The 26454-nt window shown below is 39.4% G+C and overlaps 1 protein-coding gene across 1 annotated transcript in view; it reads left to right on the top strand.

Annotated features, from left to right (window-relative positions):
- The first annotated feature begins 24731 nt into the window (after positions 1–24731).
- Positions 24732–26454, top strand: part of TNFSF13B (TNF superfamily member 13b) — a 91021-nt gene continuing 89298 nt past the window's right edge. The window contains exons 1-3 of the mRNA XM_063950759.1: positions 24732–24746; positions 24829–24990; positions 26273–26408. Of these exons, the coding sequence (XP_063806829.1) occupies positions 24732–24746; positions 24829–24990; positions 26273–26408 (313 nt within the window). The remainder of the gene's footprint in view (positions 24747–24828; positions 24991–26272; positions 26409–26454) is intronic.

Raw genomic sequence — 26454 nt, 5'->3', positions numbered from 1 at the left:
ACCACAGCAGCAGTCACGGAGATAGGTGTGGAGGATGGGTCCAGGGGTCACCGGCTGCCAAGGGTTGAAGAAGTGCCTGGGTATCCTGCAGTGGAGGGAGCTCAGCAGTAGTACAGAGGCAGGTTGCAGGAACTCAGCAGAAGCCGCGGGCTGCGGGCAATAATGCAGCCAGTGTAGCGGTAATCTGCAGGAGGGAGGAAGCCGATGCTTGGGAAGGCAGCAGCTGCGGGAATTTCTCCACACTGTAGATGCCAGCTCCAACAGTAGCAGTGCCAGATTATAGATGGGGAGCTCTGGGTCCCGACAGTAGAGCAGTGCTGTGCCGCGATTCGCGGGGGTTTAGGGTGAGGAGCTTAATTCAGCGAAGTGCCCGCCCCATCAGAGAGCTGTGAAGTAAAATCAGGTAGTTTCTCTCTCTCTTACACTTTCTCCCTCTCCCTGACACACTCCTCTCTCTCTCTCTCCCTCTCTCCCCCTCCCTCTGGGTGAGACGTACCTAGAAATTACGGTATATCCTGCCACTTGCCACATTGATACTAATCACGTGTACTAATATATGCGATTAGTATCGCAAAGGATAGCTCTCACCAATGAGAGCTGTCCTTTGCGATGCCTGTTGCTCCAGAAGGAAGGAGATCGCTTAGCCGCAATGTGACTCCAGGGGAAGGAGGAAAACAGACGCCAGCTCCAACCCCGCTGCTGTCACCAGGGGCTCAACCAACCAGTGCAGCCTGGGACCAGGAGAGGAGGTGTGTGTACCTGTGTCATGCAGCAGGAGGATGACGGGGAGCAAGCTGCCACAGAGCCTGGAAGTGAGGGGGCACAGAGCTACAGAGAAGGCGCCCTGCACAGAGGTACATTGGGGGGAGGGGGTGCTGGGAGGAATCTGATTGGATCCCTTTCAGGAAGGCTGCGGAAAGAAGCGCTGGCATTACCCTCCGCATCGAAAACCTGGTGGCCAGGCTATAGTACATATGAAAAATCAATAGAAACCTCCCAAAATTAGGTTTTTACTGCATTTTCCCTTTCTCTCTGTTCCTGACATTGGGCCTAATCCAGACATGATCGTGGATGTGCTAAATTTAGCACATCTATGATCAGTCACACAGACATGCGAGGGGACGTCCAGCACAGGGCTAGTCCGCCCCGCATGTCAGGCCCACCCCCCCGCACAAGTACAAAAGCAAAGCATCGCACAGCGGCAATGCTTTTGTACTGTAGGAGTAGCTCCCTGCCAGCACAGCTCCTGCGTACTGGCAGGAGCTACTCGTCGCTGTAAGGGTTGCAGCGGCTGCGTGTGATGTCACGCAGCCACGGCCCGCCCCCACCCCCCAATGGTACGGGCACGCCTGCGTTGCCCGAACCACACCCCCTAAACGGCGACAATGCGAAAATGCACAGCAGCGATCAGGTCAGAATTAGCCCCATTGTATCTCTCTTTCTCCCTTACACAGTCTCTCTTTCTCCCTTACACTGTCTTTCTCTTCCACTCTCTCTGACACTGACTCTCTCCCTCTTTCTCCCTTACATTGGGGGCTAATTCAGACCTGATCACTGCTGTGCATTTTCGTACAGCGGGCGATCAGGTCTGAACTGCACAGGCACCGCAGTGCGCCAGCACATGCCAGAGATGCAATCGGCATCTCTGTCTAGCGATCGACTCTCCCTGATTGACAGGCAGAGTCCTTCGCTGGGCGGGAGGGGGCAGGCCGGTGCCATTGGGCCGCCATTTTGGGTGGCGCGGTCCAGGCAACGCAGGTGTGCTCGGACTGTGCGGGGGGGCAGGCCGTGGCAGCTGCATGACGTCACATGCAGCCGCTGCGACCAGGAGAGTGATGGGTAGCTCCCTGACAGCGCGCAGGAGCTGCGCTGGTAGGGAGCTACTCTTCAGGTACAAAAGCATCGCTGCCGTGCGATGCGTTTGTACGTGTGCGGCGGGGGAGTGCCAGACATGCGGGGCAGACTAGACCTGTGCTGAGCATCCTCCCGCATGTCAGGGTGGCTGATCGTAGCTGCACGGCTACGATCAGGTCTGAATTAGGCCCCCCATTGTCTTTCTCTCCCTGACACTGTCTCTCTCTCTCTTTCACTCTTTCTTCCTGACACTCTCTCTCTCCCTCTGACACTTTCTCTCTCTCCCTGACACTCTCTCTGTCCCTGACACTCTCTCCCTTACACTGTCTTTCTCTCTTACACTCTTTCTCTCCCTCTCTCTCCCTGACATTGGCCCTCATTCCGAGTTGATTGCTCGCTAGCTGCTTTTAGCAGCATTGCACACGCTAGGCCGCCGCCCTCTGGGAGTGTATCTTAGCTTAGCAGAATAGCGAACGAAAGATTAGCAGAACTGCTACTAAATAATTTTTTGCAGTTTCTGAGTAACTCCAGACCTACTCACAGATTGCGATCAGCTCACTCCGTTTAGTTCCTGGTTTGACGTCACAAACACGCCCTGCATTCAGCCAGCCACTCCCCCGTTTCTCCAGACACTCCCGCGTTTTTCCCTGACACGCCTGCGTTTGTTAGCACACTCCCGGAAAACGCTCAGTTACCACCCAGAAACGCCCCTTTCCTGTCAATCATTCACCGATCAGCAGTGCGACTGAAAAGCGCCGCAGAATCCACAGCAAATCTACTAAGTTTTTAGTTAAATAACTAAGCGCATGTGCCCTGCGTGCCTTGCGCATGCGCATTTTGCAACAAATCGCAGCATAGCGAAAATCGGCAACGAGCGAACAACTCGGAATGACCCCCATTGTCTCCCTCTCTCTCTTTCTCTCCCTGACACTCTCTTTTATTCTTTCCTGCTCCCTTCTCTCCCTTTCTCTCTCCCTGACACTCTCTCACACTCCTGTTCGCTCCCCTCCCTCTCTATATCTGACACCTGCTCTCTCTCTGATGCCCTTTCTCTCCCCACTCTCATCCCTTTCTCCCTGACACCTTCTCTCTCTGTCTCCTCTCTCTTCCTGACTTTCTTCTTTCTTCTCTTTCACTCTCCCCTCTCTCTTTCTCTCATTTCACCTTTTTCCATGAAACCCTTTCTCTCTCTGACCCCCCCCCTCCCCCTCGTTCTTGCTCCTCTCTCTCTCTCACCCTGAGACCCTTTCTTGTTCCTCTTTCTCCCTAATACTCTCTCTCTCTCCCTCGCTACTCCCCATTCCCTCTGTCTCTATCCCTGACACCCTCTTTGTTACTCTGTTACTCCCCTACTTCTATCTCTCTCTCTCTTTTTGCCGCAGGGTCCCAACTAGCCTTAATCCGGCCCTGGGTGGTAGCACAGGCAGGACTGCAGCTGGGAGAGTGGGCACACAGGGTAAGGTGAGATGGTCTACTAATGGAAGGTGAAAAACGGAGTTTTAGCAACATTATTACCAGAACTTTACCTATCTGTATCCACATAGCATGGTGGTACAGTATTTTGTGACCACCATTGACTGTGGGGTGGCACCACTGTGTGTAATTCTGTCGACAGTCAGTCTATTTGTGCCAAGTGTGTTGACATTGATAGGTATGAAGAAAATTCTGTTTTATGTTGGTGTGGTGGTAAAAGGGGGTGTGTGACTACTGAAAGCACACTGGGGAAAGCAAGGGTGGTAGAGTGAAGCTTTGCCTAGGGCGCCAAGAAACCTAGCACTGGCCCTGCATTCAGGATTTATAGGTATGTCTGACTTGTAGCCTACCTAGGCCATGGTTCTTTAGATAATGCTTCCTCCTCCTACCCTGCTTCTCACTGACAGCGAGGAGCACGCTCACACTGAATGGCCAAATTGTTACAACCATGGGTTAGTATTTTGCACCTCCATTTGTCCTTAATATGGACTTAATTCTTCCAGGTATATATTCTACTAACAGTTGGTGTGTTTTGTAGGGCATATTAGCTCAAATGTGAAGACCTCAATCTCCATATCGATGCTCCACCAGCCTGAAGAGCTGTGATGATGCAAGTAGGACCCATGCTTTTGTGCTGTTGGCTCCATATCTTTCCCCTACCCACTGCATGCTGTGATTTGTCATGCCACATTACCTATTTTCAATGATTTACTGTCCAATTCCTATGTTCCTGATCAAACTGGAAGTGTATCACCCTGTTTGCAGCTGATAGCAATGGCGTATGTACATGCCTTCTGCTCCTGTAGCCCAAACAATATAAAATATGGTGTACTGTTCATTGAGAGACCATTACAATTTGTCCCTGATTCATCACTGTTCACTGTCTCTGTTCCGCTTGAGCATACCCTAGGCAGATAGGATCACAGGCCTTGTGCTCAGATCCAGTTTTTGTATGCTTGTAAACTCTGTGTACACATCTGTTGCCCTCAAACAATTTATCAGTGCATCTAAGGCTCATACTGCTGTAATCGCCAACAATCATTTCACGCTCAAAGCCCATCTGATCATATTGTTTACTCTGTATTACATGATATACTTAATTAGTCTCTGCATATCTTCCCTTTCCAATTTTATAGAGATTCAGATATTATAATAGCTACTTTTCATAAAATCACCTGGTGGTCATAATAGTTTGGCCACTCAGTGTATAGGTCATAGGCATTTCCTAACACAGAAGTAACTAAAGCTACACAAAAGGAAAATGGACTGTGGGCTTGTTTATATAGCTTTAGGGGGGTCATTCTGACCCGATTGCACGCTGCAGTTTATCGCAGCGGTGCGATCGGGTCAGAACTGAGCATGCGCCGGTGCCGCAGTGCGCATGCCAGACAGCCGAAGGCCGTCAGGCCGCTACGATCGCCTCTGCCTGATTGACAGGCAGAGGCAGTCTCTGGACGGGGGGGCGGAACGGCGGCGTTTGGCCGCCATTTCATGGACGCAGTCCGACCAAAACGCAGGCGTGGCCGGACCGAACGGGGGGCGGGCAGCAGCAGCTGCGTGACGTCACACGCAGCCGCTGTGGGCCGGGCAGCGATGAGTAGTTCCTGGCCAGCACGCTAAAGCTGCACTGGTCGGGAGCTACTCTTGAAGTGCAAAAGCATCGCCGCTGTGCGATGCCTTTGCACTTCTGCGGTGGGGGGGGCGGCACTGACATGCGGGGCGGGATAGCCCTGTCCTGGGCTGTGCTGGGCATGTCAGTGTGAATGATCGTAGCTGTTCTAAATTTAGCACAACTACGATCATCTCGGAATGACCCCCTAAATGAGTTGTAGCAGTGTAATGTTGTGGCAGCAAAAAGAATGGCCTTATTTATTTAGTCTGAATGTAGATTTATTAAACATTTATAAAATAATTGCGTATAGTATTCAGTATGTAATAAAACAAAAATAAGTATAGTGTGTGATATATAAATAAAAAAAACATAATTGTCTAAAAGTGAACGCATGTACAATGTGGTAGTCCAACAACGCATACTACTTTTTAAACTGAAAAAGCTACAGCATTAACCACTTAACTGACGATTTTCCCCTCCAAAAGAGTTAACAACATTGTTTTTTAAAATTTCTTTTATTTAATAAAGTTGAAAAAGTATTTTTTTTAAATATTGAAACATTATATTATGCACATCTGCAGAACGGATCTCCTCGTCAAAAACGGGGGGGCAGGGTGGGACGGCACAGTTGCGTGAAATCTGAGCATGCCAGTTAAGTTTAATGAGGGGAGCCCTGTATTTATTTGACACAACGTATTGGAGATTCGGGCATGTAATTCTCCTGTCAAAATAGCTATTAGGAGGACACATAATTTAAAAAGAGGGACACCCCTTTTTTGAAGGTGGGTGTCCTTTAATTAATAGAAACCAGGATGCGAGACATCATCCCCCATCCCTGAACATAATTTTTTTGTAGTGTCAGGATCAATGGGGGTAATTTTGAGTTGATCGCAGTAGTAAGTTTGTTAGCAATTGGGCAAAACCATGTGCACTGCAGGAGGTGCAGATATAACATTTGCAGAGAGAGTTAGATTTGGGTGGGTCATATTGTTTCTGTGCAGGGTAAATACTGGCTGCTTTATTTTTACACTGCAATTTAGATTTCACTTTGAACACACCCCACCCAAATTTAACTCTCTCTGCACATGTTATATCTGTCCCCCCTGCAGTGCACATGGTTTTGCCCAACTGCTAACAAATTTGATGCTGCGATCAACTCACAATTAGGCCCAATGCCTGGTTATCAGTCATACTGTATGCCGTGTCGGACTAGGGCATGAAGAACCCAGCGAAGGAATGCAGTAAGTGGTATTGGCCCATGGTTAAGGTGTGTGGCCAGCCACCATAGATTCTTGGAAAGCCAATAGAGAGGACATACCCTGCAGACAACATGAATACTACAATGAATACACCATGGAAATGTAGTATAGTATTACTGCACACTATATACAGTATGATAGGGGACACCCCATACACACCACCCAGTATCTAAAACTCAATGAGGACTGCATTATGTCTAGTAAAGGCCAAATACATGACATTGTAAAATAAAAATAAATAAATAAATACATTTTAAAAAAAATTGCCAGTAGGATAATCATCCCTGACCCTCAGGTGCCTGGAGGGGGAGACCCCTTTATTGTAGGAGTCGCCACTCTCCCAGGGAACGCTGGCCAGGGGTGCTAGTTGGCGGGGAGATGCTGCGGCCATAGGGACCTATATAAAAGTGTCGCCAATTGCGGCATTACCTACCTGGCTAGTGGAGCCCGGTGCTGGTTGAAAATATACGGTGGACCCCTACTTCTTTATTCCCCTGTATTTTTGGAAGCAGGACCAGTCCAAGTGCCTGGTGCTGGTTATTTAAATACAAGGGAACCCTAGTAAATGTTTTCCCCATACTTTTGCAACCATGAACCGGCTCAAAGAGCCCGGGACTGGTCATGCTTTTAGAAGGGACCTGCACGTTTTTTGTTTGTTTGTTTGTTTTTAACTCTTTCTTTATTTTGCCATACAGAGGCATGCACAAATCTCACTGATCTGTGCATGCTTCTGTCTAAATTTGCACCTTGTAATGCAACTCGCATTACAAGGTGGGAATTTAACCACAACGTTTCAGGTCTATTTTCTCACCAGACCTCGCATGCAGGTTGAGTAATTTACTAAAAACTCGACTGTATAACATTTGCGAGTTGCGCCACCAACTCTCACCTTCTCAAAGTACGATAAGGTGCGAGTTAGAATGTGTGAAAAAAACTGCACCGCATTACATCCCACCTAATTTCTGTTAATCCATTTGCTAATGTTTCTTCTATAGAAACAAACCAAGCATCTTTGTTCATCCATATTCCTTATCTACAAGGTAACTGACCATCTAATTGAGTAATAATAATGTATCATTTGAGTGCATGGTGTGAAACCTGACATTAGAGGAAGGAGTGGGGCCCATCGAAGATTTCCCCTGCAATGCTATGGGCTAGTCTGATCCTAACTGTACAGTATGTTGGGTTTTTTGTCAACGACCTCTTTTTATCTCATTCTCCTTCCCTCTCGACCTTATATTTGACATACACTTTTACCCTAGCCTATAGAAATATACATAACATACTTCCTCTTCCGTCGCCCAGCTAAAATTATAACATGTATGGACATCACATATTCATTGTGCAACATCATGATGATTTATGACGACAAAAATTTCCCACCTCAACCATCAAACTATGTCCACCCAAACACTTTTACATCACCCCTGATTCCTGACATCATAGCAATTTCCTTCAAGAAATTCTTCCTGTACAATCATTTCTTATTAAAGCTAAAGGGGCATACACACTAGACAATTTAAGTGAACAATATGCACAATAAAGATAAAGATATTATCGTGCATATTGTCAAGTGTGTATGCACTATAACAATAAGTGCTCCCGCGGGTTGTTATCGTTTATCTTTATACAACAGAATTGGAAAAGTGATCGGCGCAAAACATCATATATAGGTATGCAAAAAGTCCTTACATCTGATAATAAACAAGAGAATCCCCTTGTAGTCCTTCACTGTAGTGTTTTGCTGGTGTCCTCTTATCTCGCCCTCCAAAAGTGTGATCTCTTATCTCAAAAAAGAAAACAAATCATCGGGCAGACCAATTTGGACAAAAGGAACAAACGAATTTATTGCACAGAACACTCACAATGTATCTTTAAAAATATAGCATATATCCACAACACAAAGGGTGGGTGTCAAGGGGTGCTAGCAGCTGGAGTCAAGTTACCCTCCCGGAAAAAACGCTGGAGATTCCGGACTTCTGCAGCGTAACGGAAAGGAAAAGATCATCCAAGCAAGACAGCTCCACCTCTCCCCACTGGGCACCACTAGCTTGACGCGTTTCGGACGTTAGAGTCCTTCATCAGAAGCATACTGGTGAGTACCTGGAGTAGGATTTTTATACCCCCAAACATTAGGCCTGATTGTCCAGCACAAACTGATTTGGCTTCCGCCAAAACGCGGCATTTTCCGCCGCAACCGGAAGTCCCCGTCATCAAACGCGACCGGAAGTCATCATTCCCGGCGGCAGAAGTCTCCATGTGTTCCAGCAGAGGCTTACAGGAAATAGTCCCCGTCATCAACCGCGACCGGAAGTCATCATTCCCGGCGGCGAAAGTCTACATGCGTTCCAACGGAGGCTTACAGGAAATAGTTTATGCGGTTCACCTCCGCAAATTCGGCTGGATTTTCACTTAGTTCCTTTTCCTCCAGATAGATAAAACGGTTTAAAAACAAGTCCATAAGATCCATAAAAAGATTATTAAGAAAACAATGGTTACAATAAAATAGAACAATTATATCATCCTAACAGCAAATAATGAACAATTAAATAATCATTATAGCACCAAAAAATTCCATAGCAGCATATTCTAAGGATATAGGGAAATATATCTAAAAACAATATTTTAAAAGATTTTATAAAAACCACTTCAATTCAAAATCGCCATTAAGTCCTCCTGGGGTCAAAGTTTTCAAAGTATGAATCCACTTCATTTCAGCCCTTGCCAATCTAACATCATCATCTTTATTTTTCCAAGATGGCAAAATGGCTTGAAGTCCCCAGAAGAACTTAATGGCACATGGGTTAGAGTTATGAACCTTCTTAAAATGTGAGATAGATTAAGTTTCAATGGAAACATTAAGGAGCGCTAGTGATATATTAATAAAATTATTTTTTATTTTTTATTGATTTTGTGAATAATATTTACCATATTATAAGCAATTTACCTAGTAGCTACAAAGCAACATAAAACCACAATACAATGATTAGATATACAATATGCGTATTTTCAGCTGATTAGCTCTTTTTAAAAAAGCAGTACTGCAGTCCAAAATTGATATAGTGGAATTAGGAAGTCCTCCAATTTGGTATAGTTAGGTGTGAAATAGAAAAAACCGTCCCACAGTATTATTGTGAGTTGGTACTTTGTATTTATTGTAAGTTTCCTCGATTTACGAGGCACTGATCTCACCCGTAATGGCTGATCACCGCTGGTTCCCGTCGATGGCAGTTTTGCGGCATGGACTATGAGCAACTGGATGTATATCTCCTTGGTATTTCGGTGGGAGATGTCACAGGTTCTCAATAGTCAGTCCGCTGACAGGGCTTCTCAAGCACAGCGGTGGAGCATATAGATGTATCGTCTCACCAAACGCCAGAAGGGGAGAAGTCTCAAGATTAGCCAAAGTATTGGAGGATAGATGAGGACTCCTTCAATGGACAAGCAGTGCCCGCAGCCCTCAACGCGTTTCTCCGCCCCAAACAAACGGCGGTTTCATCAGGAGGTGTAAGTCTTACACCTCCTGATGAAACTGCCGTTTGTTTGGGGCGGAGAAACGCGTTGAGGGCTGCGGGCACTGCTTGTCCATTGAAGGAGTCCTCATCTATCCTCCAATACTTTGGCTAATCCTGAGACTTCTCCCCTTCTGGCGTTTGGTGAGACGATACATCTATATGCTCCACCGCTGTGCTTGAGAAGCCCTGTCAGCGGACTGACTATTGAGAACCTGTGACATCTCCCACCGAAATACCAAGGAGATATACATCCAGCCGCTCATAGTCCATGCCGCAAAACTGCCATCGACGGGAACCAGCGGTGATCAGCCATTACGGGTGAGATCAGTGCCTCGTAAATCGAGGAAACTTACAATAAATACAAAGTACCAACTCACAATAATACTGTGGGACGGTTTTTTCTATTTCACACCTAACTATACCAAATTGGAGGACTTCCTAATTCCACTATATCAATTTTGGACTGCAGTACTGCTTTTTTAAAAAGAGCTAATCAGCTGAAAATACGCATATTGTATATCTAATCATTGTATTGTGGTTTTATGTTGCTTTGTAGCTACTAGGTAAATTGCTTATAATATGGTAAATATTATTCACAAAATCAATAAAAAATAAAAAATAATTTTATTAATATATCACTAGCGCTCCTTAATGTTTCCATTGAAACTTAATCTATCTCTCTAGTGCAAAAGGCATCCAGTTGCCACATAGGAGCTGCTTTTTAATCAAAATCAAACTAGACTAAATTGGTACATTTCAAGTATATAACATTGTATTAGCGCCCGATTAAGCAAGTTTGTGTGCATTGCCTATTGTCTTCTTAAAATGTGCTGATACTGTGTGGGTTTCAAGTCCTTTTTTTATATTATAAGTATGCTCAGCTAAGCGGATTTTAAGATTCCTACTGGTTTTGCCAATATAAATTAGCCCGCATTTACATTCCAAACCATACACTGCATTTTTCGTGTTACACGTAATGAATTCTTTTATTGGATAGGTGACATTTTTAACACAAAAATCCTTGATTTTACGAGGTCCCTTAACCAATCTACACATAGTGCATAAACCACATCTGTGGAAACCTATAGTTCTCGTGCTGGTTCTTTTAGTTTCATCTAGACTGCTCCTAACAAGTTTATCCTTGAGACTAGGAGCACGTCTATACACAAAGACAGGCTTATCAGGTAATTTATTTCCTATATTTGGATCCTGTTTAAGTATCTTCCAATTATTCTTAAAAATGGTCTCTATTTCTTTGTGTTGAGAGTTAAAATTACTGATAAAAGACCAACAGATATTATCCTTCCGATCTTTCTTGGAGTTCACTAGCAAACTTTGTCTCTCTATACCTAAAGCTTTCTCTCTAGCCCCTTCAATTTGTTCTTTTTGGTAACCTTTTCCTATAAAACGTTGGCTCATTTCTTTCATCTGTTCTCTGCAAGTATCTTCCTCAGTACAATTTCGTCTCACCCTCAAAAACTGGCTGTACGGAATCCCGTCTAGCCAGTTCTTATGATGGAGACTTAATCTGTCTATATATCCATTGGAATCAGTGTCCTTCCTAAAAAATTTTGTATGAAGGCACCCCTCCTTCGCATAGATACACAGATCCAGAAAAGAAAGTTTCAAATTGCTACTTTTAAAGGTGATATTAATATTTAAACCATTACGGTTCAAACTGTCGAAAAAAATGAACAAATCTTGCTGTGTACCATTCCAGACTAGAAAAATGTCGTCTATATAACGACTCCAGGACACCAGACCCGCGCCCAGCTCGCCATCATGCCATACGGCACTCTCCTCCCAAAAGGCCATGAAGAGATTGGCGTAGCTGGGCGCGAATCTGGTGCCCATTGCCGTACCTACCGTCTGTAGGTAATAAATCCCATTATAAAAAAAGTAATTGTCAAGATAAATTTAATACTCTTCAAAACAAACACTTTTACCTCGGGAGACAGAGTAGATCTATCTAAAAAGAAAGAAACAGCCTGTAATCCAGAATCAATGTTAATAATTGTATATAAAGTAGCGACATCTCCGCTAGCCATAAGGAAATCTTCTTTCCACTCCAAATTACTCAACATTCTTAGCACATCCCCAGTATCTTTTAAAAAGGCTCTTGTCTCCCTAACTAAAGGTTGCAGATACGAATCTACAACAGCTGACAAATTTGAGGTAATTTGCGGAGATGTCGCTACTTTATATACAATTATTAACATTGATTCTGGATTACAGGCTGTTTCTTTCTTTTTAGATAGATCTACTCTGTCTCCCGAGGTAAAAGTGTTTGTTTTGAAGAGTATTAAATTTATCTTGACAAACAATTACTTTTTTTATAATGGGATTTATTACCTACAGACGGTAGGTACGGCAATGGGCACCAGATTCGCGCCCAGCTACGCCAATCTCTTCATGGCCTTTTGGGAGGAGAGTGCCGTATGGCATGATGGCGAGCTGGGCGCGGGTCTGGTGTCCTGGAGTCGTTATATAGACGACATTTTTCTAGTCTGGAATGGTACACAGCAAGATTTGTTCATTTTTTTCGACAGTTTGAACCGTAATGGTTTAAATATTAATATCACCTTTAAAAGTAGCAATTTGGAACTTTCTTTTCTGGATCTGTGTATCTATGTGAAGGAGGGGTGCCTTCATACAAAAATTTTTAGGAAGGACACTGATTCCAATGGATATATAGACAGATTAAGTCTCCATCATAAGAACTGGCTAGACGGGATTCCGTACAGCCAGTTTTTGAGGGTGAGAAGAAATTGTACTGAGGAAGATACTTGCAGAGAACAGATGAAAGAAATGAGCCAACGTTTTATAGAAAAAGGTTACCAAAAAGAACAAATTGAAGGGGCTAGAGAGAAAGCTTTAGGAATAGAGAGACAAAGTTTGCTAGTGAACTCCAAGAAAGATCGGAAGAAGGATAATATCTGTTGGTCTTTTATCAGTAATTTTAACTCTCAACACAAAGAAATAGAGACCATTTTTAAGAATAATTGGAAGATACTTAAACAGGATCCAATTATAGGAAATAAATTACCTGATAAGCCTGTCTTTGTGTATAGACGTGCTCCTAGTCTCAAGGATAAACTTGTTAGGAGCAGTCTAGATGAAACTAAAAGAACCAGCACGAGAACTATAGGTTTCCACAGATGTGGTTTATGCACTATATTTAGATTGGTTAAGGGACCTAGTAAAATCAAGGATTTTTGTGTTAAAAATGTCACCTATCCAATAAAAGAATTCATTACGTGTAACACGAAAAATGCAGTGTATGGTTTGGAATGTAAATGCGGGCTAATTTATATTGGCAAAACCAGTAGGAATCTTAAAATCCGCTTAGCTGAGCATACTTATAATATAAAAAAGGACTTGAAACCCACACAGTATCAGCACATTTTAAGAAGGTTCATAACTCTAACCCATGTGCCATTAAGTCCTTCTGGGGACTTAAAGCCATTTTGCCATCTTGGAAAAATAAAGATAATGATGTTAGATTGGCAAGGGCTGAAATGAAGTGGATTCATACATTGAAAACTTTGACCCCAGGAGGACTTAATGGCGATTTTGAATTGAAGTGGTTTTTATAAAATCTTTTAAAATATTGTTTTTAGATATATTTCCCTGTCTCCTTAGAATATGCTGCTATGGAATTTTTTGGTGCTATAATGATTATTTAATTGTTCATTATTTGCTGTTAGGATGATATAATTGTTCTATTTTATTGTAACCATTGTTTTCTTAATAATCTTTTTATGGATCTTATGGACTTGTTTTTAAACCGTTTTACCTATCTGGAGGAAAAGGAACTAAGTGAAAATCCAGCCGAATTTGCGGAGGTGAACCGCATAAACTATTTCCTGTAAGCCTCCGTTGGAACGCATGTAGACTTCCGCCGCCGGGAATGATGACTACAAGGGGATTCCCTTGTTTATTATCAGATGTAAGGACTTTTTGCATACCGATATATGATGTTTTGCGCCGATCACTTTTCCAATTCTGTTGTATAAATTCCCTGTGGAATTAGTTGTGAAGATTCCTGTGTTTTAGTAGTTGGCTGCATATACATCTTTGGCAGCGCATGTGATTAATTTCTTTTTTTTGCTTGTATCATTTATCTTTATCAACTGAACATGCAGTCCAATTATATATCTTTCATGACTGCATGTTCAGGGCTGGGAGGTTTGACGTCACTGACAGATATTGTTCACTATGTGGTTCAGTGTGTATGCTCTATATCGTTCATTCTGCTGCTGGGGACATTTCAAGGGAAATCTTTATCTTTATTGTTTCACAATCGTCTAGTGTGTACCCATCATCACTCCCATAGGAAAATACTACTACCATAACTCTAATTGCTGGGCTCACTTGCTTTCAGGAATAATGGGACAAATGTTCCATACTTGCCTGCTTGTAAAAACTGGTTTCAGGGAGCTAATAGTTGGTAGCATGTGCCACGCGAAGTGCAATGTGATGTTGAGGTGGCGTGTCATGTTCTACACAAAGGGCATGTCTAGCTCTGGGCTTATCTATGCTTAAATGCTTGTTGCAAGATATTTCTATATAACATTAGTATCAAAATATTTGGAGAAATTGTAAAAGTATTGATAATAGTAGAGAAAGACCACCTTTCTGTCAAAGTGACAGTTGCTCCACCCCTTTCTCCTGGGTAACGCCTCCTTTAATATTAAATGATAGTGTTTGATATCGCTTTTATATAAAATGTAATATAAAATTTATAGAGCTCGATATTAAACCGTATTAAAAGATAATTGCTTTGAAAAGAGTGTCACGTAACACTAGTCGCAGAATACGCAATAAAGCTGTATCACAAACCAGCTTGTGATGAAAAAATTCACCATTTTGACTTTACAAGTCTGTACACTTTTGTTAACAAAATTTTACAGCGTGTTATAGTTCACACATTCCGGCAATTGAAACTTCATGCATGGCACATATGGTACTATTTAAAAATCACACTATGTCATACATGGTACTGGTTTAAAAAGCATAATGACTAATGACCGTGTCCATTTTCTTAGATGCACGGAAGCATCACACATGGCACTGATTTAAAAAGCATATTGATTTTAATGACCATGCATGATTAATGATGACAGCACAATTTCAAAATCCTTAGATCTACGGACTACCCATGACCGCACAATTTCAAAAGCCTTAGATCTACGGACTACCATGCCGTAACAAAAGCCACAAAAATGTATACACCTGGCGCCACTCTCCTCAAAGTAATTAGCCGCTAGTCTCGGGGATTAAGTTCCAAGTACCCCAGATTTAAAAGCAAAAAAAGAAGAGAATGAGACAGCGCTTCTTACTTTGAACAAAATTGTTTATATTTATATCTAAAACACAATAATTCTCATTATCACATATATATACCGGCCAGTATTATTTAAAAAGAACAATACAGTATTTATATTATACAATCGTAAAACAACAAAACCGCTTGATACTTTCTGGAGCTGCCAATTTCAATACTATATTAGCTATAATATTCATCCATACTATATGGAGACAAATTTGCATATAACGTTTTTAAGATAGAAATCCCTCTGTAGCTATTTCTAGCACAGTTCTTTTTAGGTACAACATACTGATGTGCCAATCAGATTCCAATAGTATACGACAGTCCCAAGAAATAACAGGGTATTGTGCCGTATAGATAAAAGGTAGATCTTCTGAGGCAATAGCAAGATGTTATTATACCATATTATTGGATGGCAGATCTTTCCAACACTTTGTAAGCCATATACCAATTTACTGGTGATTAATATGTAGCAGTTCTTTTAGGTGCACCATGCAAAGCACCAATTACCTCTCCCAGCCACTTCTTTCCCTTGGAGCCTTGCCTGTGCTCCAAGGCTGCTGTGTGGAGTCCGTTCAAATCACCCTTTAGCACTAGGGTGTTTGAATGAATAAGAGCCGGCCGGCTTTCAAACAAGACTATAGGAGTGCTTTTTTTCTCCCAGGGTGTTCTGCTTGTGACAAATGCGTTTCTCCGCCTCCTCATTAGCATCGGCGGCTTCCTCAGTGTCAGTGAGGAAGCCGCCGATGCTAATGAGGAGGCAGCGCATTTTGGAAATACATTTATATATATATATATATATCTAAAAAATTCTCATGGGAGCTCAACCACTTCAGATTTCACATACAAATGTGTTTATTTTAAAATAATTTTCTAAACAGTAAAAACTGTACTCATATAAAAATGTCAATAAAACATACACATGACTTTACTTTACAAATAGACAGTATGGACAAATATTTATCTTGATGATTTTTGGTAATATCCACATCAATTTTTCAATGAAGCGTTCAGATGTATGTTCAAATCACAAATGCGTGAATGCCCAACGCGTTTCGTCCTTACTGGACTTCATCAGGGGACGCAATCTGAGTGGTAGTTAGAAAAAAGGTGATACACCATATACTAATTATATTTATCACAGTCTTGCTACATTAAGATCATCTACTTACATACCAATGAGATCAAAGTTTGTAAGATATCACATCCAGCTTTTGCCGTAGGTGTATGTAAAAATTCTCACAGATAAAGGATCTGGAAATGTCACCATTAGAATTGATATTAAATTACAGTGACCATATATATTCACAATAAAATCTGTAAACATAATCAAGGAGGGAGGAACAAACAAAATAGAGTAATGGAGGATACTCTCTATCAATGGGTGTGATAATTACTCAATTGATCACAAATTGAGTGCAATCCTATGTTGCTCATTATTCAGATGCAGAAGTGATGGTAATTATTCCATTATATCAAAGATATTTAAACAAAGCTACTTACATTCCAATATTGGTGTCTATCATAAAAGTTCACCAATGTGTATAAACAGAAGAAAAATTGCTGTGACAGTAACCTATGAATTAGAAATACAAACAGTAATATGCGAACTTAACCAGCATAAATTATAAACTGCAGATTATTAATTCTATTATATATTGGAACCTAACTATACATAAAATTTATTATGCAAATAGAGTAAATCCCAATTATTCTTATATATACACAATGTCATTGTACTGTTTATGAGGGACCATGTTGAACCCAATCGCTGATCCATAATTATATCTCTATATATATTCCTAATTACTCATAATACCAATTTGTGCTTTTATAAATTATGAAGATACAGAGTTTTGACAGCTATTATAGGTTCAGACAATGCCTTGGTATATCTGAATGAGGCAAAGCTCAACAGCCATTATAGGTCCAAACAACATCTTTACATATTCTCATGCCAATTGGCAGCCCCAATGTTTAATTCACGTTGCACTGCACATCATTAAATGATAATCCTAAATAGTGATTTAATTTATAAAAATTATCACTATACAAAAACAAGGCTACAACCAAATTTATTTTATTGATTTATAATAGGGGAACATCTTAGGCTCACCTTTTTAGTAGGAAATAGACCAATCCAATTTAGAATAAGAATATTGTGATAGACTCAAATGAGTCAATACCCTGGAAGAGAAATTTGTCCATAAATATGGATTCCCTCTCCAATATATCACAAATGTCTGTTAGTCATGATATTTACCTTAGTGTTCTCTCAGGATTCTCATTCACAGCTAAAGTGCTAAATGGAAACTGGGGCTGGTATTTATACCTCCTCCCCAATGACCTCATTTCCTGTTTGATATTTATCTTATTAGACTTTTTTTAGATGTTTCTTTCTAGTATTCAATCTGTTAACGGTAACAGCATTAAGACAGCCACTTAAAGATTGAAAGAACAACTAAAAAGGACTTATATATTCTTTTAAAATGATGTTGAACGCTTTTGCGTTCCATCATCGCCGGCGGCGTGCGTTCCACCGCCGCTACTTCCGGTTCCGGCGTGCGTTCCATAGACGCTACTTCCGGTTTCCGATATGCGTTCCACACGATTACAGCGTGCATTCTGCTGGCTGCTACTTCCTATTAGAGTTGTAAACACGGATAATCTTAGCTTAAAAGCGCCCAACTAGTCTGTCATTAGCTGCTCCATTGTCCTATTAATCTAATAACACATGCGATCTGTTTGCTTAATGGGTAATTGGTTGAATAATAGATTTTTAAGTGTTTATCCATCTTATTTTACTTGGTGATGAAATAATAAAAAATAATAATAAAAAAATAAAAAAATATATAGAGGGACTGATACTATATACAAGTCCTTCATTAAAATAATCAGTATTCAATTTTGTGCTTTCAGTGATTCTAGTATTAAACAATTAATTAAGTGATTCACAATTTTATTTTATATTCTATATATTGTTGATCTATGTACCTGAAATATTTATATGTTAATCTAAAAATATTTTAATAAATTCATTTTAATATATTTAACCTCATTATAGTGCCTTGTGATGTGATCTAACCTCATCCAATTACATAATAGCTAAATGACTATACAGCCATAAAAAATTTTTTTATATATGAAAAAACAACAACAACGGCCATATATATGCGCAGTTCAGATCAACATGGTCCCCCATTTACAATTGTTACAAGTTGGCAACCTTACATCTTAATATATCATGCTTTAACCTTCAACATATGATCTGGTAACATATCATTAGAATGACCTTAATTTAATGGTTGTGATATAGAGTTGAACCCCTTAAGTATAATGGTCCATTGGATGGGGCGTGTCATACTGAAAACATGAAACATATTAAGTATAGAACATGGAGAGTGGTGAATTCAGGACTTAAAGAAAAGAAACAATATCTACGTCTTCATTGAGGCCATTGGGGGCTAGTGTGTTAAGCGTATAAATCCAATAAGTTTCACGTTTGGATAATCTCAAATCTCTACTTCCACCTCTTGGGTCTACTGGTATATGTTCTAATACTGTAAATAAAAAGTTATCCCTCGTCACTGTCGCACCGTGCTTCTCGGCGTAATGCCTTGGAAGACTGTGAGAAAGGAACCTGTTTTTCACATTTCTTATATGCTCCTGAATTCTTATTTTAGTGGGTCTTTTTGTCTTTCCTACGTAGGTTAAACTACAACTACAGGTGATCTTGTATACAACATACTCTGTGTTGCAATTAACCAAGTGTTTCAATCTATACCACCCCCCTGACTCAAATTTCATACTGAATGATTTACGGTCCATGAATTTACAGCATATACATCTAGAGCATGGGAAGCACCCTTTGGTGGGTATGATATCATTATTAACTTTTCTAATACAAGAGTGTAACTTTGACAACCTACTTGGTGCCACTATGCTTTTTAGATTCGTTGCTCTCCTAAATACCAGATTCGGTTTTTCAGGGAGGGAAGGACCTAAAACAGAATCTTTTAAGAGTATACCCCAATGTCGATTTAGAATCTTTTTGATGGCTACGTTTTCTTGATTGAATTGTGTGATGAAAGGTCTACGAAACCTTTGATCAGTTTGGGTTTTATTTTTGGGACATAGCATTAAATCCCTTTTTTGCAAAGAAGCTTTAGACTTTGCTGCCTCAATGGAGTTTGGGTTATAACCCCTTTCCATAAACCTGTTGCCAATTAGAGTGGCCTGTTCCCAATAGTCATCTATGTTGGTACAGTTGCGCCTTATCCGTAAAAATTGCGCATATGGTACGTTGTTCTTCCAAGCAGGGTAGTGGCAACTGGTTTGGGGGATGTAGCTGTTGGCGTCAACATCTTTAAAGAAGGTCTTCGTTATTATCTTTTCACCTTCTACCCCTGTTAAGGTTAAATCCAAAAAGTCAATACTTATTGGGTTATGTTGAGAAGTAAATTTTAAATTGAAACCATTGGACTGTATGAAAGTTATGAATCCACTAATACTATATTCATCACCTTTCCAAATGAAAAGGAGATCGTCAATATATCTTTGATAGAAAATTATATTGGCTTCAAATTTGGAATCATATACATAAATGTCCTCCCATGCTTTCATGAGCAAGTTGGCATACGATGGGGCAAATTTAGTCCCCATCGCCGTGCCCTGTTGTTGCAAAAAATACTTGTTCTCAAATTCAAAAAAATTATGGTTCAAGATGAACATTATGCTTTCCAATAGAAACCGTACTTCTTTTTGGGGTAGACTAGAGTCATTTGACAGAACTATTTCTACAGCCTCTACACCTTTACTATGTGGTATAGATGAATATAGTGCTTGTACGTCTATAGTTAACCATTGGTATTCTTTAGACCACTCTATATTTTCCAACTTTTGCAATACACTGGTGGAATCTCTAAGATATGACTTCATTTTCAATACATAGGGCTGCAATCTCAGATCCAAATAATGGGATAAATTAGCCGTCAGGGAATTAATCCCTGCCACTATGGGCCTTCCTGGTGGTGAAGTTTTACTCTTATGAATTTTTGGAATATGGTAAAAATTTGGAACTGTTGGATGTTTAACATACATGTAGTCGAACTCTTCCTTACATATTAAATTGTCTTTCAGGGCTTTAGAAAGTAAAGTATATAGCTCTTCCTGGTATATTGAGGTGGGATTATTGGGTAATTCCATATATGTCTGCCCATCAAAAAGTATCTTAGATGCCTCATTTAAGTAAGCCGTTTTGGTTTGCAATACAACTGCTCCACCCTTATCCGCCCCTTTAATAACCAAATCAGTGTCATTTTTCAGGGATTTCAAAGCTCCCTTTTCCTATGGATTAAGGTTGGTCCCATATTTGTTACTTTTAAGCCTTATTTTCCTGAAATCCTCCCTGACTGATTCATAGAAGATGTCCAGATTACTGCCCCTGGACTCTACCGGGTAGTATTTTGATGGTAACTTTACCAATGGAGTTTTTTCGTTCGTACTGGCACTCAATTGGGGATTCTTAAGAAAGTGTCTCTGTATCGTTAATTTACGGACAAATTTGTTAAGATCGACAAATAGATTAAATTTGTCAACATGTAAATCTGGTGCGAATTTTAGTCCCTTATCTAATAGGGAGCATTCCGCTGATGATAATTGTCTCTCTGTGATGTTAACAATCCCAGACGAGGTTTCTCCTGATTGAATAGGGCTCTCCTTTTTTTGGGGCTTTTTTCTGCCCCCTCTGCACCCTCGTCTCCTCCAGTATGTCCCCTCTTTATACCCTGTGGTGAGTCCAGTCTGGTGTGTAACTCCTCTCGTTGTTGCTGTATACGAGGGAATTTGTAACCTCGCCTCTCTTCTAAAAAATGTCCCCTTTGATTTCTATCTGGGGTAGGTGATCTATCTGTGTTGTATCTACTCCTATACGAGGAATTATAATATTCCTTAGGTGGCATGTAATTGTTCCTTTGGTAACCCTGTTGAGGCGGGAATTGTTTCCTATATCCCCTCTGTTCGTAACCCCGATTCGGATAGGGAGATCTATATGATCCCCTGGGTCTATAATGGCCATTATGGTTGCCTTGATTTGCTCTATAATTCCTATGGACTTCCTGCTGTGGTCTCTCCCAACGGGGATATCTTTTTGATGGTATTTGATTCCTTTCATCTAATCTCTCCTCTTTGATCGGTAAGTGGTGTATTTGACCAGAGATATAGTCATTTTTGTCCCTTATAAATTTCTTTTGTTTACGTGATATAATTTCTTCTTCCATAGAGTCTAATTTATAATGTAGATCTAACACATCCCGCTTGAACTCTTCACTATCCTCAAATTTAGTGGCTTGTGATTCTACTCTTTTTATCTCCTCCTCTAACCTGCTTAACTCCTTTTTTCTCTCAGTGATAATTAGAGTAATAAGTTTCACCGAACAATCATCTAGAATAGTATTCCAATTAGTAATGAAACTTTCATTTCCCCCTCCTATTGTCGGGGTTTTATGCAATCGTAAACCTCTCGGAATCCTCCCTACCTCTATATATTTTTCTAGTGTCATAATATCATACCAATTTTTCAACTCCTTAATGGCTAATTTTTCTACTAGATTAAGATAACCATAATAATCGTCATCCTCAGTTTGAAATACTTGTTCCTCCTCCTCAAAGATGTTTCTAACCTTTAAAGATCTCTTTGATCTATCATTAAATATAGGCATAATAGCTAGATAGAAAAGCTGCAAATAAGGGTACTTACTGACAAACTACTACACAAACCAAAAAATAAAGTACCCCTTTTTTTGCGCTAAGAAACTATAAAGCTCGCACCACTGAGAAATACCTCTTGTCAGATAAGGCAAAGAATGGGGAACAGATCTAAAAAATTCTCATGGGAGCTCAACCACTTCAGATTTCACATACAAATGTGTTTATTTTAAAATAATTTTCTAAACAGTAAAAACTGTACTCATATAAAAATGTCAATAAAACATACACATGACTTTACTTTACAAATAGACAGTATGGACAAATATTTATCTTGATGATTTTTGGTAATATCCACATCAATTTTTCAATGAAGCGTTCAGATGTATGTTCAAATCACAAATGCGTGAATGCCCAACACGTTTCGTCCTTACTGGACTTCATCAGGGGACGCAATCTGAGTGGTAGTTAGAAAAAAGGTGATACACCATATACTAATTATATTTATCACAGTCTTGCTACATTAAGATCATCTACTTACATACCAATGAGATCAAAGTTTGTAAGATATCACATCCAGCTTTTGCCGTAGGTGTATGTAAAAATTCTCACAGATAAAGGATCTGGAAATGTCACCATTAGAATTGATATTAAATTACAGTGACCATATATATTCACAATAAAATCTGTAAACATAATCAAGGAGGGAGGAACAAACAAAATAGAGTAATGGAGGATACTCTCTATCAATGGGTGTGATAATTACTCAATTGATCACAAATTGAGTGCAATCCTATGTTGCTCATTATTCAGATGCAGAAGTGATGGTAATTATTCCATTATATCAAAGATATTTAAACAAAGCTACTTACATTCCAATATTGGTGTCTATCATAAAAGTTCACCAATGTGTATAAACAGAAGAAAAATTGCTGTGACAGTAACCTATGAATTAGAAATACAAACAGTAATATGCGAACTTAACCAGCATAAATTATAAACTGCAGATTATTAATTCTATTATATATTGGAACCTAACTATACATAAAATTTATTATGCAAATAGAGTAAATCCCAATTATTCTTATATATACACAATGTCATTGTACTGTTTATGAGGGACCATGTTGAACCCAATCGCTGATCCATAATTATATCTCTATATATATTCCTAATTACTCATAATACCAATTTGTGCTTTTATAAATTATGAAGATACAGAGTTTTGACAGCCATTATAGGTTCAGACAATGCCTTGGTATATCTGAATGAGGCAAAGCTCAACAGCCATTATAGGTCCAAACAACATCTTTACATATTCTCATGCCAATTGGCAGCCCCAATGTTTAATTCACGTTGCACTGCACATCATTAAATGATAATCCTAAATAGTGATTTAATTTATAAAAATTATCACTATACAAAAACAAGGCTACAACCAAATTTATTTTATTGATTTATAATAGGGGAACATCTTAGGCTCACCTTTTTAGTAGGAAATAGACCAATCCAATTTAGAATAAGAATATTGTGATAGACTCAAATGAGTCAATACCCTGGAAGAGAAATTTGTCCATAAATATGGATTCCCTCTCCAATATATCACAAATGTCTGTTAGTCATGATATTTACCTTAGTGTTCTCTCAGGATTCTCATTCACAGCTAAAGTGCTAAATGGAAACTGGGGCTGGTATTTATACCTCCTCCCCAATGACCTCATTTCCTGTTTGATATTTATCTTATTAGACTTTTTTTAGATGTTTCTTTCTAGTATTCAATCTGTTAACGGTAACAGCATTAAGACAGCCACTTAAAGATTGAAAGAACAACTAAAAAGGACTTATATATTCTTTTAAAATGATGTTGAACGCTTTTGCGTTCCATCATCGCCGGCGGCGTGCGTTCCACCGCCGCTACTTCCGGTTCCGGCGTGCGTTCCATAGACGCTACTTCCGGTTTCCGATATGCGTTCCACACGATTACAGCGTGCATTCTGCTGGCTGCTACTTCCTATTAGAGTTGTAAACACGGATAATCTTAGCTTAAAAGCGCCCAACTAGTCTGTCATTAGCTGCTCCATTGTCCTATTAATCTAATAACACATGCGATCTGTTTGCTTAATGGGTAATTGGTTGAATAATAGATTTTTAAGTGTTTATCCATCTTATTTTACTTGGTGATGAAATAATAAAAAATAATAATAAAAAAATAAAAAAATATATAGAGGGACTGATACTATATACAAGTCCTTCATTAAAATAATCAGTATTCAATTTTGTGCTTTCAGTGATTCTAGTATTAAACAATTAATTAAGTGATTCACAATTTTATTTTATATTCTATATATTGTTGATCTATGTACCTGAAATATTTATATGTTAATCTAAAAATATTTTAATAAATTCATTTTAATATATTTAACCTCATTATAGTGCTTTGTGATGTGATCTAACCTCATCCAATTACATAATAGCTAAATGACTATACAGCCATAAAAAAAATTTTTATATATGAAAAAACAACAACAACGGCCATATATATGCGCAGTTCAGATCAACATGGTCCCCCATTTACAATTGTTACAAGTTGGCAACCTTACATCTTAATATATCATGCTTTAACCTTCAACATATGATCTGGTAACATATCATTAGAATGACCTTAATTTAATGGTTGTGATATAGAGTTGAACCCCTTAAGTATAATGGTCCATTGGATGGGGCGTGTCATACTGAAAACATGAAACATATTAAGTATAGAACATGGAGAGTGGTGAATTCAGGACTTAAAGAAAAGAAACAATATCTACGTCTTCATTGAGGCCATTGGGGGCTAGTGTGTTAAGCGTATAAATCCAATAAGTTTCACGTTTGGATAATCTCAAATCTCTACTTCCACCTCTTGGGTCTACTGGTATATGTTCTAATACTGTAAATAAAAAGTTATCCCTCGTCACTGTCGCACCGTGCTTCTCGGCGTAATGCCTTGGAAGACTGTGAGAAAGGAACCTGTTTTTCACATTTCTTATATGCTCCTGAATTCTTATTTTAGTGGGTCTTTTTGTCTTTCCTACGTAGGTTAAACTACAACTACAGGTGATCTTGTATACAACATACTCTGTGTTGCAATTAACCAAGTGTTTCAATCTATACCACCCCCCTGACTCAAATTTCATACTGAATGATTTACGGTCCATGAATTTACAGCATATACATCTAGAGCATGGGAAGCACCCTTTGGTGGGTATGATATCATTATTAACTTTTCTAATACAAGAGTGTAACTTTGACAACCTACTTGGTGCCACTATGCTTTTTAGATTCGTTGCTCTCCTAAATACCAGATTCGGTTTTTCAGGGAGGGAAGGACCTAAAACAGAATCTTTTAAGAGTATACCCCAATGTCGATTTAGAATCTTTTTGATGGCTACGTTTTCTTGATTGAATTGTGTGATGAAAGGTCTACGAAACCTTTGATCAGTTTGGGTTTTATTTTTGGGACATAGCATTAAATCCCTTTTTTGCAAAGAAGCTTTAGACTTTGCTGCCTCAATGGAGTTTGGGTTATAACCCCTTTCCATAAACCTGTTGCCAATTAGAGTGGCCTGTTCCCAATAGTCATCTATGTTGGTACAGTTGCGCCTTATCCGTAAAAATTGCGCATATGGTACGTTGTTCTTCCAAGCAGGGTAGTGGCAACTGGTTTGGGGGATGTAGCTGTTGGCGTCAACATCTTTAAAGAAGGTCTTCGTTATTATCTTTTCACCTTCTACCCCTGTTAAGGTTAAATCCAAAAAGTCAATACTTATTGGGTTATGTTGAGAAGTAAATTTTAAATTGAAACCATTGGACTGTATGAAAGTTATGAATCCACTAATACTATATTCATCACCTTTCCAAATGGTTTTTGGTTTTTGTTTTGGTATATATATATATATATATATATATATATTATGGATCTAATGCTTGGGCTGTGAGGATGTAAAATAATAATAATAATTATTATTATTATTATTATTATTATTATTAATCTAATGCTTGGGCTGTGATGGGGTTAAAATTATTATTATTATTATTATTATTATTATCATTATGGCTCTAATGATTGTGTTGCAGGGAGGCAGTGCAGATGCAATAGGCTCTCTCATATTATACAAATGTTATATTTTTTATTTTACAAATATGGCTGTGAATTAGGTATAATTGTGACTCACTGAAGGATGTTTAAATATGTGGTAATAGTGCCATCTAGCGGCGCATTTTGGGAATGCACCGGCACTGTATCATTTCATGTAAATCATTTGAAGACAGATGTTATAGGCTGTCTCATATTATACAAACGTTATATTTTAAAGCAAACACATTTAATGTGTGCATCGTTTAATAGAGCACTGATATTAATTATTATTATTATTATTATTATTATTATTATCATTATGTATCTAAATGTTATAGGCTGTCTCATATTATACAAACGTTATATTTTAAAGCAAACACATTTAATGTGTGCATCGTTTAATAGAGCACTGATATTAATCGTATCTCATTTTCATTATTGGTTCAGCGACAGACAATGCAGAACATCAACAACAAAGATAACGGCATGTGCACATCCAGATCCGAAGATGATGATTTGCCAAGTTATCAAATGAACCATGGTAAGCTAAGTCTATAAATACCATTGACACGTTTTTATTTATTTTT

Source organism: Pseudophryne corroboree, chromosome 2, assembly GCF_028390025.1.
Source record: "Pseudophryne corroboree isolate aPseCor3 chromosome 2, aPseCor3.hap2, whole genome shotgun sequence".
In the NCBI taxonomy this organism is placed as follows: Eukaryota; Metazoa; Chordata; class Amphibia; order Anura; family Myobatrachidae; genus Pseudophryne; species Pseudophryne corroboree.
Note: the sequence above shows the minus strand (reverse complement) of the source record. Positions and strands in the feature narration are given on the sequence as shown.